The 16106-nt window shown below is 43.4% G+C and overlaps 1 protein-coding gene across 1 annotated transcript in view; it reads left to right on the forward strand.

Annotated features, from left to right (window-relative positions):
• AMFR (autocrine motility factor receptor) overlaps positions 1-16106 on the forward strand; it is a 28965-nt gene that overhangs the window by 7882 nt on the left and 4977 nt on the right. The window contains exons 5-12 of the mRNA XM_035543858.2: positions 2012-2052; positions 2570-2702; positions 3252-3385; positions 5041-5151; positions 7703-7893; positions 9511-9614; positions 11601-11735; positions 12822-12905. Coding sequence (XP_035399751.1) covers positions 2012-2052; positions 2570-2702; positions 3252-3385; positions 5041-5151; positions 7703-7893; positions 9511-9614; positions 11601-11735; positions 12822-12905 — 933 coding nt within the window. The remainder of the gene's footprint in view (positions 1-2011; positions 2053-2569; positions 2703-3251; positions 3386-5040; positions 5152-7702; positions 7894-9510; positions 9615-11600; positions 11736-12821; positions 12906-16106) is intronic.

Here is a 16106-nt window from a genome sequence, read left to right on the forward strand (position 1 = left end):
TCAGATCTCGGCATCATACCTTCCAGATAATAGTGTATTTTTCTGCCTAACTTCTCGTCCCACACCCATCATCTTACTGCCTCCCAGCTGCATGTTCTCGTACAGGACCAGTACCTGCCAGCTGCCTCCTCCGGCACAGCGTCCCCAGGGGACAGGAGTGTGTGCAGCGAAGCAGTTTCATCAGAGCAGAGCGAGAGCTGTGTGAGTGTCGTCACTGACGGCGTCCTGCCATGCGCTTAGACCTCAGGCTGCCCAGTTGTGTAACTGGTGATGCAACGTTACGCGCTCTGCAAAGTATCTCAGCGTGCTGAAAGGCGTTTCTAGAAACAGCGGAGGAACTGCAGACCATCGCCGTGACCCAGTCCTTGTTGTTCTGGTGCTGATGCTCTCGCTGCCTCGGCACTAACTGGTATAAATCATGTCTTGGCAACAAAACAGTGAATTAAAGGGGAGTATTGAAATTCCATGCATTCCAAATGCTGACTTACATTTTAACCTCTCTGAAAAGTTTCAGAGTTGGAGTCTTCAGCTTTCTACCTGACGGATGTCTTCCTTATTGGAGACGATGCCACGTAGGCTGGTTTGTGCTCAATGCCATATCCATCCAGCAGCTCGGGTTCTGTTTTACCACTTGCATGGTTAGAATTTGGACATATTTACTTTTTTCCGTGGTCTGCTCAAAGCTTTTCAGTAGCCAGAAACCTCCTGAGAACAAAGTGCAGCCTCTTTCTGTTACCCACAGACGGGGTAACGGAGACAGGAGGGGGTCTCAGGACATTCCCCACAGGAGCAGCTGGTGTGTTGATTGAGATTTTTATGAAAGATGTTTGTCTTGAGAACAGAACAGGGTGCTAGGTGACTTGCTGTTACATTCTTGGTTGTTTCTGTTATTTGAATGATTTGTGTGTCTCATCCTGAAGCCCTTATTAGGACAAAAGATTACTGGTGTGATAGGCACAGAAAAAAAATATTTTAAAGCCACCTAGTAAATAGTTGGCAGATATGCTGGACATTACTGAGGGTTAAACATGCTTAGAGAAGCATTTTGAGAACGCTATTTACAAATGGAAAAAGTATTCGGAACAACTGTTTTAGTGCTGTACCAGGAAGGTAGCGTTTTTGACTGTTTTTCCGTGACTGTTTAATGCTTATGCTGAAGGTGTGCCATCAGGCAGCTTTAGAGAAGTGGTTTGCAGTTGCTCCTTACAAATCCTTTGCATCTTGGTGTCTCTTGGCAGTTGCTAGCCATGGGGTGGCGTGGGCAGTCTGCAGGGGGCCTGTCCTGCCTGATCTCTCACTGGGATGGTACAGCAAAGGGAGGGGACGCTGGGGGCCAGACAGGTAAGACAGAGAGAGAGGTGATCTAGAAACCTCTACAGAGGTCTAGAAACACACCTTTGTGGTGACTTGTCTTCAGACTTCTGGTCTACGTACACTTTCTGATGCACTCAGGTTTTTTCTCTGTGCTCAGCCTAGAGAAGTAAGTATCGCTGGAGAGAGAAGTTATTTACCCGCTGTTCACATCTTAGCAAAAGGGGGGAAATGACTTGAAAGTGCTTCTCTGGTTCTTCCTCCAATTGCTGCTGCTGTCTGGTTCAGCATTTTCTTTAGTGGTGGGACGAGGAGGGGCCTGCTGCCCTCACCAGGAGGTAAGTGGTGGGATTGTGGTATCAACACCGAGTGATGAGAATTGGAAAAGTTAATGTCACATAAATGGGGGGAAAAAGAGGGGCTTAGAGGCTGTGATGCTCGTGGCTGCTCTGTGAGCACTGTGTGTTTGAGCTCTGCATGGATCAATTTCTTCTCTTGGTGGAAGAAATTTAAATTTATGTATAATCTTCATGTTTATTACAGGTATATTGCGCACATGCAGTCATCTGTAACGACCGTTGTTTCACAGGAATTTGTTCAGCCGCACTAAATGCGTTCTGTTTGAGCCCTCAGCCCCTGCCTCAGTACCACTGCCCATGGCAGGATGTTGTTAACGTGTCATTTTTTTCCTCTTTTGCAGTCTCTGCTTGTGACAGTCAGAACTGCTCACGTGATTTTACGGTGAGTAGCCCGTGTTTTCCGTGATGGTTGTTCAAGAAGGTGTACACGGCGTGTGCATTTAGGAGCTGCGTGTAGTTAACTTGCTGAATTGCAAATGTATATTTGGAGATGGGAAAAGGCAGTTAACTTCTGCCCCTACTGCTTTTTAAATACAATTTCTGCAATGGATGGATAGCTTTAGTGGGTGCTCATAGTACTGTGCTAAGGTATGGATTAAAACGGGCTGGCGCTGCTGTTTGGGGATTGATTTATGCTATTTCATGTCATCTTACTGGTTTTCTTTTAAGATCCTGATCTCTGTAACTTTTGCTTTAAGGAAGTAGCATGCATGTGTATCTGTGAGGCACATGTAGGACATGATGTGTAGGGCAGAACCTCTTTGTTCTGGTCACCATTGGCCTTTCAGGTCTGTCATGAAGCTCCAAAATCTTGCCTGAGAAGCACTTCAGAAGCTGAAAAATGTGGGTCTTCAATTAATGAAAAACATAAAATAATGTTACTGTCTCTGCTCTCGCAGATACGTAATTCATCTCTGGGATCTCAACCATGAAGGAACATGGGAAGGCAAAGGCACTTATGTGTACTACACGGATTTTGTCATGGAGCTGACCCTGCTTTCACTAGACTTGATGCATCACATTCATATGCTGGTATGAAATATTGGAGATAATGTTGAGCAAATAGACTTGCCTTAAAATAAAGAGTGTTGGGTATATGCATTTTAAATATATATAATTACTGTTTTGCTTATTTTATGAACCAACCATAGAAAAGTCTTTAAATTAAGAGGAAAATGTAGTGCAGGGGGTTCTGTCATTAATTCCTCCTGTTCAGTTTGAAGTCCTCACAAACAACTTTGTTATGGAGTATTAACTACTGCATAATTACCTATTTAATAGGTGTTTAATTAGCTCTGTTATTGAGTAATCAGACTGAATTATTTTCACTGGTAGCAGTGGATGTTAAAATGAATGACACTTGAATGCAGTTTATCCTCGTTACAAATGCTGTACTGTTCATGTTTGAGGATGTAAAGAGCAGCAGCTCCTGTGAACAAGCCTGGTTAGTTTGGACTCAAGTACTGGTTTCTTGAAATCTTTTTCACTTAAGAGCTGATGCAGTTTCTTGTGGCTGCCTCCTGGTTCCCACAGTGTTTGTTTCTAATCACTTTTCTCTCTTTTCTCCTTTCTTTCCCAAAGCTGTTTGGCAATATCTGGCTGTCAATGGCAAGCCTGGTGATTTTTATGCAGCTGCGTTACCTGTTTCACGAGGTTCAGCGAAGAATTCGGAGGCACAAGAACTACCTGCGTGTGGTTGGAAACATGGAGGCTAGGTGAGCTTCTTACTTGCTCTGGGGTACTGATTTTTATCTTGGATAGAGAATCCCCATCAAGAAGTTGGGGTTCCCTTGTGTTGCTTTGAAACACGATGACGTGTTGTGATCTGGAGAGATATGGTCTTCCAGATCCAACTCTTAAATCTTCACAGTCTCGGGATACGTAGGAGTGACTTATATAAAAGCAGTATGTCAGGTAACAAGTATTATTGGTCACAAGTGAACTCCCCTGTCCAGTATTTCTTCTCTTCTCCCTTGTCTAGTGCCCTAAGCGGTAGGGGTGGCGCAAGTTCTGCAGAGCTCTGCCTGGTTCAGTTGTCACATGTTGACTTTGGCTGGGATAGAAATAAATGCTTTTAATTTCCTTAGGCCATACCATTCAGTTACTGCCTGAAATTTAATCAAAATATTAATTAAAAAAAATCTGTTCAGCTCTAAGTATGAGTTTATTAAACCTGAAAACGACTCCAGACTAGTTCTGTACATGGAGTGGAGCTGAGAGTCCCTCAAGATTACTTTAGGCTATCCCTCTGTACTCTGGCAGTGTAGAGAAATGGAGAGGCCTGCTAAAACCTAGGGTTGTGCCAGGTGCTTCTGCATCTCCGATCCAGTGTTTTCATAGCTCAACTGCGTCCTTAGTACTAGTGGGAGCAGCAGGGAGTTTTTCTGTATGTTGCTGTGCTGTTTTCATTGTAGACTTCAGTGGATTCGACCAGCTCTGGTGCCTGCTGCTGTGCTTAGGTGGAGAAGACTGTCTTCTCTGGAGATTCTCAAGGTTTTCTTTGTGAAAGGTCATTTAGTGGCTGTAATAGCAGGCTAAGAGCTGCAGAACAAAGTTCATCCCCAGTGCATTTTTTCTTTGCAGTAAGACGCAATTGCTAAACTCCTCGAAGTTGCTCACAAAGCTGTATGAGTTGCAAGTGTCTTATCTGAGACATCTTATCTGAGTGATTTAACACGGTTTTGTCATCCTGATTGTCCTGGAAGAACCACATTCTAGCTTCTTGCTGAAGCTGTCAGTGGAAGGTGGCTTCATGCATTTGTGTAGTTGGTTTTCACATATATTCCACATTAGCAGTACTGTGAAATATATATAATATATATATAATGCTGTTGTTATAACACTCAACTCTATACTGTCTGTTTTGAGGTATTATGTAGTACCTCCTTGCATGGCACTGTAGTTTAAAAAATGTGATATTTTAATTCAAAGACAATTGGGGGTTGATAAAATCTGAGGGCAAAGTCAGTCAGACCATAAATACTTATGATCCCGAGAAGGCATCTTAATGGGTACAGCTATTAAAATTCACTTAGAAAAATGACATAAGACAAATCTATACAGGTTATAACTTGAGGTTCTCTACCTAATGATCGTACTCCTTGGAAGATAATAAGTCAAAGCTATTTGAACTTAGGTCATACTCAGAGATGTGCCAAAAATGTCTGTAGGAAGGCATGGAAGGGACGTGTATGAGAAACTTCCTTTGCAGCATGAGTTCTGGTTATGGAAAAGATAAATATTCTGGCACACCTCATCCAAGGGAAAGTTAATGTGGAGATTAAGGTTTTCTCAGTGCAAGATTCTCTACACAGGAGGCTGTGCTGAGATGGGGTAATCATTTTTTCTGTCTCTTCCTTTTTCTTTGCAGGTTTGCAGTTGCAACACCAGAGGAGCTTGCAGTCAATAATGACGACTGTGCCATTTGCTGGGACTCCATGCAGTCTGCACGTAAACTCCCTTGCGGCCATCTCTTCCACAAGTAGGTTGCTGGGGCTGGGGAGAGTGGAACTGACCGTAGAAAGGAAGGGTTATGTGGGCATGTCTGAAAGTTACAGCAGGTTGACAACCAACCAGTTGTTGGCAAAGCTGAGATTGCTTCCTGCCTGGGCTCGCTTGGTCTGCTTCTAATTACAAAGTAAAGGTCACGTTCACTTCTGTCATTTTCACATTCTAGTTGTTTCACTTGGTCCATTCTATTTCCTCTCAGACTAACAAGCATGTGTCTTCTCAGCTGATGGGCAGATAATGGTAAAATATGTTATCTCAATTGCAAGTCTGTACCCTGCTTTGCTGTGTAAATGCTAGGTAAAACGGACTTTTTTTCCACCTTTAGTTTATCCCAGGCTTCGCTTCTTCCATAAGGGTGTGTTGGTTTTCATGTGATGAAGAAAAATAGTTAGACCCCTCTGTGCTTTTCAGATACCAACTTTAAAGAGAAAACCAGGAAATATTTTTCTGTATAGCACATCCAGACATGGTGATGAATGCTCGAGGATGCTTGTGAAGGCCAGGTCTGATTATGTGATTCTGTGGGGCGATGAGTTCACAGGGCTGTGAAGGAGGTTAAACAAACTAGCTCAAGAGGTCCCCAGGTGACTGGAACTGGGAAGCTCTTGATCAGAGGAATGCTCTGCATCCTGTTTCTTGCACTCGCTCAGCAGTGAACGACAGTAGATGCTTGTGAAGGCAGGGTGCACCTTAGATGCACCTTTTCTTACATCTTTTGTAGCAGCACTTACATTTTTACATTTGTGCTTAGTGACAAAAGGAGATACGGGGCTTGAATCAGGAATTTCTGAAGTGCCTGGTGGTTAATGTGCACGGTCAGTTAAATTCTCCCTGTGGTGTCATGTGAGCAGATTCCTTTCTGCAAATAGCTTTTTACTTTTCTGGTAGCTGTCAGAGCAGAGGTTATAAGCTGTGTGCTAATTTGTTGTCATTTGTGACAAACCTTGCCATAAATATTTATCTGTGTTCCAAGAAGTCTCTAATGAGATAATTTGCCTCAGTAGCAGAGACTCCTCTTGCAGTGCTACTGAATCATATGAATATTTAATCACCTCCTGAGCACCTGAGAAGCTCAGGGTCTCCTCTTCAGAAAGTTGTTTTCTCTGTCTAAAATGACCCATCAGCCTCTTTTCTGAATAAGTTCCCTTACCTCCTTGGTGTATTTAGGGAGGGAACATATTGCAGTGAATGACTTAGGCTTGCATATAAAAATAGGTATAATTAATAACCCTATATACAACCTAAAAAAGGCTTCTCTCCTCACAAAAGCCTGGTGATTTTGCCAGCAGGCTAAACGTGGAGCTTTTGTGTCCATTCTCAATGTCATGTGAATCCTGTCACAGCCATGTATTTGGAGTAGAAGATGGCAGGGATGATTCACATTGCTGAGATCATTAATATGGAGATAAACAGCTGAAGTTTAATGGGAGTGGGTGTCTCAATCTTTTAGGCTCTGTAGAAACTCTCTTCATCTTTTAGGAAAAACTCAGACAATTTTGAAACGGCTGTTGCCCTGAAACCTTGCCAGCCTGACCTGGTTTTAGCCATCCTACTGGAGGTGATCAAGCCCTGCTGCAGCACAAGATGGGTACAGCACCTCCTGGCCAACAGCAAACCCTTTGGCTGGGTGCTGGTGCGGGCGGGAAGGGTCCCTGGGGCTTCCAGCACCTCGGTGACTGGGTTTATTTGACCATTTTTTGATCATTTTTTGTGCCTCATTTCCAAAATGCTTTGAGATCTCCTGCTGGAAAAGCAAAACAAAACAAAACCAACACACCCTCCAAGTGTGAAGTATGTGTTGTAGTCCTGAAATGTGTTCAGTTCTGTGAAATTCAGTCTTCCATGCTGAAAATCTGGTTTTATGTGCAAAAAAAACCACCTCAGTTGGGTCATACCAGTCTGAAGCAAAAAGTAGGCACAGCTCTGTGTGTTGAAACCTGCATTTCAAACACTTCTCACTTTCTGCAAGACAGTGAATGCTCAGAATTAGGTGAGCATTGCCATGGCACAGCACTGGTTTATATTTATCTGTTGAGAAAGTGCTCCGAGTTGTACTCACTTTGGTGGGAGGTGCCCCTGCCCATGGCAGGGGGTTGGAGTTGGATGAGTTTTAAGGTCCCTTCCAATCCAAACCATTTGAAGAAATATTTGTCCCGTTGCTTTTTGTCCTTTTTCAGTTGGGGATGGTGAGACAAAAGACGCACTTTGTTTTCCCTTCCAGGCAAAATTTACTTGCTCTGAGCTAGAGGGTCAGCAGGCTGGCAGAGCGTTGAAGTGTGGGATAAATCTGCAAGCTTGTTTATAAAAAGTGAACGCTAGAGTGTTTTCATCTGGAAGAAGTAAGAAGCCTGTGCCAGTTGTCAGGAACTCATCAGATGTATCTCACAAATCATCTCAAAGCAGTTCATGTGTACTTGTTTATGTTCTGTACAAAATACACTACAGCTACTCGATGTACTTCTGATACTGACGTCTTGGAACATTGCTGCAAACTCACTACAATATTACTGTTTTCCTCTCAGCTCATGCCTGCGGTCCTGGCTCGAACAAGATACATCTTGCCCAACCTGCAGAATGTCTCTTAATATCACTGACAGCCATCACGTGAGGGAGGATCACCAAAGGGAAAACCTGGATGAGAACCTGGGCCCTGTGGCAGTAGCAGAAGGCAGACCACGCTTGAACCAGCACAATCACTTCTTTCACTTCGATGGTGAGTTGAGCACATTTGACAACCTCTGCTGTTGCCCAAATAAACGGAGGGAACAGCCTTGCACAGGAATGAATTCTGTTCATGTTTCTTACTGCTCTTTTGTCTCTGAAGTTGTCCAGAGCTATGGGGATTTCTTGAAAGATTTTGTGCTGATAAGTGCTTCCTTTTCCTTGATTTGTTGCTGTTAACAGTTTCACTACTGGCATTTGTCCGTTGCATGCCATGCTGACCAACAGAACAGGAAACTCCTGTGTCTTGTTTTGCCACCAGGTGGCTGGTTAATCACTGACAGCTGGAAAGGGAGTCTGTGTGGGGCAGTCTAGAAGTCAACCTTTCCCCTATCCCTGGGTAACGTGAAGTTCTCACAAGTCCATTTGCCACTCAGTTTGCAGTAACCTTGTAGTGGTTGTCAGGTGCAGAAGCCTGCAGAAGCTGCTTCTTAGGAGTCCTGTAACTGGAACAGTTGTACATATTGGTTCCAGGGACTTCAGTAGCCTATTACAAGTACTCACAAAACCTGTGTGATTTCAGGCCATGACGAGCTGTGTGTGCGCGTACAAACTTTCTCTGCAAGAGACAATTTATAAGGAATATCTTCCTTTTTTATTTTTTTAACAGTTTTGATATCAGCGTGTGCTTGTCTGCTACAGTTTCCTAGGGTTTTGCTGGCAGTCTTGTTGCTTCTCAGTAGGTTTCACTAGTGCAAATATTCATCTCTGGGCTCTGTCCTCGTGGAGCTCCTGTTATGTGTGTAGCTGAGATGCTGCAAGCTTGCACAGTGAGCTGTTCTTTGTTTTTGTAGCCTTTAGAAATTGTGGGGGAGCATAATGAGCAGAGAGGGGTCAGGTGTTTCTAAGTATTGAGACCTGCTGATAGCTTCTTGCATGGCTCCCACTTTTGGGGTGTTTTAGGTCTCCAAGAGACATTTATATTTAGAATACCATTCTGTGTTGTGATAGCTGTCCTCCCCAGTGCTCTCCAGTGGCTTGAAGGCCCACAAAATTACTGTGAAGACAGGAGGAGAAATTGCGTAGCTCAAACCACGCGTTTATTTAAATGGAAACGGGGAAGGAGGAGGGAGTCAGCCACATGCCCTACTCTGAGCCTGAGCACATAACTACAGCAGTCACTTGAAGTTACTCTGTCCCCACGTAGTGATATTTTCTCAGTGATGCCAGCCACTTGTCATCTGACCCATTTTGGAACCACTTTGAGCTTGTTTAGAAGCAGGCCTGTTTTTAGTAAAATTGCTGGAGTTATTTGTGTGTTCCAGAACTGAATTTGGTTCTGGATTATTTTAATTTTCCCTCTAATGGGGACATAAGAGCAAGAAAATGAGGTGTTTTTGTTTTCTTGAACCTCTTCTAGCCTTGAGATCATTAAGCCACTGTGACAGTGTTTTTCAAGAGATTGTCCTGTCTGTTGGGAGCCGGCAGGTACTAACTTACTCCAGCCATCTCCATCTTTGGGAAACCTTACGGATGGATTGCAATGCAGACCTCCCCATATGTACCTTGGGGAAATACGATTACTTGAGTTGAATACACGCAGAAGTACTTCACCCGCATAGAACCTCTTATGTTCCTGATTGATTCCGTGGTGATTTCTTGTTCTTAGGTTCTCGAATTGCCAGCTGGCTGCCCAGTTTTTCAGTAGAAGTGATGCATACTACAAACATCCTTGGTATTGCACAAGCCAGCAACTCCCAGCTCAATGCTATGGTAAGACTGCTTTATTGTTTTGGACCTCAGCCTTCCTATTTGTGCGAGGAGGGAAAGAGTTGCATATAGTTAGAGAACAGAAGGGGGAAGTAAGTCAAAACAGTATTTAGGTGTGGGAAAAGCTTTATTTCATTGAAGCTAGGGCTGTAGGTTGGTTCAGACGTGCAAACGCAAAAGGACAGGGCTTGAGGTAAGTAGGTGATGGAGAAAAGTTGCATGTACTTTTGTGGGATATAGGTGCAGGTGGGTAGACCTTTTCTCAAATTTCTTGGTGTGACTTGAATGTTTTTTCAGTACTTGGCTTCACTAAAAACTTCCAGTAGTGAAGGGTCAGAGTCTGTAACCAGAAAATGTAGTTGTTGGCCAAGTGGCAACTGGTCAACCCCTTTCTCGTTTTTTTTTTTTTTTTTTTTGTATTTATTTTTAATAACACTAAGCTCCAAGATAGCTGTATCTGTTGGAGAGTATTGTCAGTGTGGGATGGGGCTCTCTGTAGCACAGTTGACTTGCTGATTCATGATGATAATAGGAGTGTTGAGGGTCAAGTCCCAGGTTTGATGACTTCATGTATAAACACTCCAGTGTAGAACAAAAAGAGAAGGATATGACATCATGCAATATAAATATTTAAGTTCATTTCGTTTGAGAAGTGCCATTTCCTCTAAGTTCTTCAAGCTGTTGTGTGCCCTAAGTTAATACGTGTTTAGTGAGGTGCCTCTTGAAGGCAATGAAGTTTTCTGAACATGAGATCTCTCCATAGCCTTTGCGATTGTTTAAGCCTCAATAGGATAAGGCCACAAGTTTTAGGGGGCTTGGGGTCGTCAGGGACTTGGAAGGTGTTAGGAGATGATTTGGTGTGTTAAATATGCAGGGGCTCTCCATCGAAGGTCAGCTTAGTTTTCTTTTAGAGGACAGAGTGACACAAATGGGCTTTTATTAAGGATGAGTAATGATTTCTTATCGCAGCGCATTATTAAAAGTAGCAACAACTTATACTAAAATCCCTGCTTTAGTAGTTCGCTAACCTGGGCCTTTCTGTTAAAGTGTTACACGTTTTTAATAGAAGCTAAGTGAAATTCTTTAGTGTTACTGAATAAAACCCTAGGGGAGTGTTTCAAGGGAAAGACCAGAAGCTGAAATGCTAGGTCAGTTGTTTTGGTCGCAGATAAGTACAATGGAGAGTTAAGTTTGCTGTAGTTGTGTGTGTTTAAACTCACTGTCAGCTAGTGCACAGTTTTTGCTTTGCTTTCCAAACACCTTCTACTCTGACTTCTGTTGTTCTCAATTTTTCCTTTCTAACTTTCAGCATTAGTTAAAACACAGATTTTAGTATTTAATAAAGCCCGTCTGTCGGACTCTAAAAGCATATTCTTTGTCTGCCCTCTTACTTTTATCTATTTCATTCAGATACCATTTAAGTAACTTGAAATCCAATAACAACAGCGCCCTGACAACTCAGGTTTAATTTGCTTGAGCTTTCAGACTGTATTAAAGCTGGTTTGTAGGCAGGATGGCTGGAGAGAATAGGCGATTAAAGCTTATTCCGCTTGTCCGTACCATTTTGGGAACCTGTCTGGGACAGAGCAGAATGATATTTATATTTTTTAATATTGAGCTAACTTTCGGTCACACCTGAATTTTGTACAGATCTTTATTAAAAGGGCTGTCATAAAATGAGGGTTGGGAAGCTTGTGAAGCTTTTGTGCATCTACAAGCACAGAGGAACAGGAACCTAAATTTTCAGGACCATGTGATGTCTCCATAGGAGTTGCAGTTTTGCTGTTGGCTTCAATGGAGTCAAAATGCTGCCCTGTAAGTCACTGCCAGCATGGGTTTTCCTTCTTTTGTGTTTTTTATTTCATATGTGGGTTATGATATCCTAAATAGCATCTTTGAACTGCTCTTTTTTTTTTTTCTGATAAGATACTTAACCAGCTAATGTCTAATTATCCCTGATACTAACTGTATAAACCTTGCTTTTTCCAGGCTCATCAGATTCAGGAGATGTTCCCTCAGGTTCCTTATCACTTAGTTCTACAGGATCTGCAGTTAACCCGCTCTGTAGAGATAACCACCGACAACATCTTAGAAGGGCGCATCCAGGTACCTTTCCCCACACAGGTAAGTCACCAGACCATGTACCTGAAATGTCTGTCTGTCTTATCACAGAACTGAGCTTTTAGGGGTATGGGATAAGTCAAAGCACTGAATCCAGCTTAGTTTAACGCAATGTTATTCTTCAGATTTTACCTGTATGAAGGTGTTGCTGTCGGAAGAGCCAAACCAGTTTTGGCTGTCTAGTATATGATGTATTTTCACATTGCCATGTCTGACTTAATCAGAATTCCTCACTGTTGTGTATGATTGAAGTATACACATCCATTCCTTGCCATAGCACTTAGAAGGCCTTTTGATATGTTAGGATAATAGCTGTTGTCTCAGTTAGTTGTGCTTTAGCATTATCCATGTGCAATACAGGACGCTTTCTTTATGTAGGAAAGCTGGAAATCTATCACCCATGCATGCAGGTTGCCCCGATTGATACAATGGGACTGCAGGGTGCATCCAGTGCTTGCCTGTGCAGTCTCAGATGTGCTACAGAGTGCCAAATTCTAGTTAAAAAAAACCAAAAAACTGAACAACAAAAACATGGGATTTGTTTTTCCTTTGTGTGAAGCTCTGTAAATGCAGTATATTCAGTCGTGTACCAAAAATATATTGAAAATGTCCTAGCTAGACTAGAGACAAATATTTGTTCAGTTACAGCAGCTCTTCCCCGTTGCTCGTTTGCAGAGCCTTCAGAACATTTCCAGTTGATTTCTCTGCTGACACATAATTGAATTGTACTATTTAGGAAGGTTTTCTGCAAAGAAAGTATACGGCAAAATGATGCCTTGTTCTTAATTAGCGATAGCAGATTTCAGTAAAGCAGTCTGGGGACAAAATTTCTGCTAATAAGAATATTGAATTCTGGTTGTGTGCACATCAGATAGCACTGTTATCTGGAGTGCAGTTCCAGTCTGTGTGTGGGGAAGCAGAGAGAATTCTCTTTCAACACAGTGCATTCTGTTTATTGCTAACTTATCTGTTTCTAAATTGAACACAACACATGATGTGGCAGAAGGCAGAGTTTGAATGTGTTCAAAGGGCTTGTTTTTGTTTTGTCATTTCACACGCTGTATTAAACCCATGATGTTTGCATTTCAGCGTGCAGAGAACGTTAGACCTGCATTAAACAACCCTGTGGAACGGCCCAGTACGGATCAGGAGGATACCGAAACTGTCACCCAGGTAACTTGGCATAAAAATGGCCAAAAAGCACAATTAGAAATTGTATGGACAGAGAAGTGCATTCGGTTCAGTATCAGATCAGGTTGGTGGCCGCCCTCCCTTGCATTTCACAGGCAACTGAAGTGCTGTAATCTCTGCTAAGACTTCAGCATGGTGGTCTTGTTTGTAAAGAATTCTTATTTTTCCATCTGAGTATGGGAAAACACATCTTTACCATGAGGGTGACAGAGCACTGGACCAGATTGCCCAGAGAGGCTCTGGCGTCTCCTTCTCTGGAGATGTTCAAAACCCTCCTGGATGCCATCCTGTGCAACGTTCACTAGAGGACCCTGCCTGGCAGGGGTGTTGGACCAGATGATCTCCAGAGATCCCTTCTAACCTCAGCCATGCTTTGATTCTGTGTACATTTCTTTTTACTAAGCTTCTCTTTGTTTCTTCAATGAAAGTGCTCTCAAGTGATGCAAAGAACAGATGATGATGTCTTTGTGTCTGTCAGGCCCACCCCATCTATGGAATGGGGAGAGCAAGACAGCAGACGCTTTGCTCTTCATGTTCCTCTTCCCATTCCCATCCTGTAGGTCTCCAGGGACTTCCCTGAAAATGAGTAGTGTTCCTCTTCTGGGTATAAGAATTGTTTTGTGATCTGGAGGAAGCACTGCAGACCTGGGGAGCTTTGCTGTGAGTGGAGCGGGATACAAACAGTGCCAAGAGACAGTAGCCCTTTTACATGCAAAGCACAGGAATGACTTTTTGCTTTTCCTCTTGAAGGACTTAAAGCAGCATGGCCTAGCTAAAATGAGACAGGAAGAAGAAAAAAAGCTTGCTAGCAGAGTAAGGTCACACTGTACTTTTGTTTTCCCCGACTGGAGTAACAAAATCGTGAAGTTTTCTGTTCTATGAACCTTCCTTTCAGCTGGGTTAGAAAGAGAGTGGATCTGTAAGGTGGGCTACTTTCTGACCCCTGCACCCTTTATTAGCCTAAATAGCCAACCTGCCACTCGCTTGGCATTGAAGAGCAGCATTTCCCTCGTGAGCAGGGAGCGAGATGGAGGAAGCTGTGCTTTGGTTCTGCAGCGGAGGCTGAAGAAGAGGTGGTGAGGGGTGGGTACAGGTGGTTGATAAAAGCCTGGGGTAGGGGATGCAGAACTGTAGGAATGCAAATCTTGACCTGGATCTAAAATCTCTTGAGTAACTTCTTGAGTTAACTAGAATGTTTTGGTGGCGTTTTCACTGTTCCTTATCAGTAAAATCTGTTTCTACAAACAGTGTTGAACTAGTTTGTGTTAGCTGGGGACTGGCTTCAGATCCTGCTTGTATGTTTGTGTTGCTGTCCCTTCTTTTCTTCCTGCCTGGCTCTGCCTGTCTCTCTGTCCTGCTACTGAACTTTAAAAACCTGGGAGGGGACTTCAAGCGTGGTGTCCTTGAAGGTGTGCTCTCAAACAGTGACGTGTGCTTGGTGTGAGTTACAGCGAAGACCTTTGTTCAAATGAAGTGTTGTAGTTGGAGCAAACTAAACTTGCTAACTTCATTGAGCTTTACTGGATGGTTTTTACTGCCCCGAATGGGACTCGCAGGCAAAGGCTGAAGAGGGGGCCTGAGATGGCCATGCACTGAGGAACTTGCTGCTGGGTGGCGTAGGGGATGTGCCTGTTGCTGCTCTCCCTCTCCTGCCTCCTGCGTGCACAAGGGTCACAGACCAGTGTCTGAACCGGGCAGCTCAGCCAGTCCCTCCGCTCCAGTTGTTTGTATTTAAGCTGGGGATGTGCAATTAAGGCAAGTAGGCTTGCTGCTAAAGGCTTTGACTTCTTTGTTTTAGACCTGGCTTGCTGCCTGCCTGTTTTGGTCCATGTTTCTTCTTCCTGTTGTATCCACACCATCCTCTGACTGTACTGCAGATGCACTTGGTACAGAAATACCCCTCTGCGGACCTTGCCACAGGAGAGCTGAGCTGGGAGGCCTTTGTGTTTGAACACATTCCCTGGCAGGACGGGAGACGAATGCTTTTCCAAGGACGTGAGGCCAAACCGATTGATCTGTGCCTTTAGCGTTCATTTACGCTGGCTCAGAACAAGCTGACCACCCTTGTTACGTAGTCACAGGGGTCTGCCTGGGAGACAAGCTTGCTCAGCTCCTTTCTGCTGATACTTTTTCTGTTCCTGAGAGGAGACTTGGGAGCTCAGGGCCATCCCCTAGGAAACTCCAGTCTATTTTTCTCTCTCTTCAGTTTTGATTTCAGTTTTTAACCAAGTACTTGGCATATTGTAGACTTTCTTTTTGCCAGGAGAATATTTTGCTATAGTCAGTCAAGCTCTTGTCTCTGTGGAAAGATCTAGCAGCAAACAAGCTACTTCAGCAGATTGCACTTGATTTTTAAGAAGCTTTCTGAATGCAAGAGGGGAGGGACATTAGGAGCCGTCATCATCGCACGTGGGCGAGACTTGCATTTCCAAATAGTGGAAAAATGTAACTTCACACCTTATGACACAGCCACCAAGAGAGAGCCTGGCAGCTCTAGTTCCTTTGTGTTGCAGCTTTACAGTAGATTTTACAAGCTTTCAATCTTGTCGTCTTTTTTTTTTTTTTAATGAATATGCCCACTGATAGTCTTTGTACATCTTCAACATCATGGCAAACCTGTTAGGGGAGCTCACATGCTCAAATAAAAGCACCCTTCTTCATGGCTAAGGTAGGTTTTCCTCAGTGTGTCGTGTTACAATGTAATTCAATCTAGAATTCTAAGATCTTAAGATAGCGATAATGACATTCTTCCCCCCCCACATGTGGTTTTGGGGTGTCAGTGCTGCCATAAGGATAGCTCAGAGACCTTTCTGAGCATCAGCACAATATAAATTGTTAAAGGTTTGTAGATAATGCTCTGAACATTGGCTGCTTCTACCAGTGTTGGCCTGTACACTTAATAAGAAGCTGTGCACATATTTTTCTCCCGTTGTATATTGAAATGTTAATGCTTCCAGCAGCATGCATAATGCTCGATGTGCTCCCTCTCTATCCCTATCATATTTGCCCTCCCTATTTTCTGTCTCTGCTGTTAACTCCCTGTAAGAACGGGTCCGTGAGCAGCTATAGCTACTTCTTGCAAGCTCGTATTTTCATGTGCTGAAATGTATTTGAAGATTATCCTTTAAATTTTTGTGTGTGTTTATCTGTTAATCCTGAGTGGAGTTTGGGTAGGGCTGTTCA

The sequence above is a fragment of the Cygnus atratus genome, chromosome 12 (genome assembly GCF_013377495.2).
Source record: "Cygnus atratus isolate AKBS03 ecotype Queensland, Australia chromosome 12, CAtr_DNAZoo_HiC_assembly, whole genome shotgun sequence".
In the NCBI taxonomy this organism is placed as follows: Eukaryota; Metazoa; Chordata; class Aves; order Anseriformes; family Anatidae; genus Cygnus; species Cygnus atratus.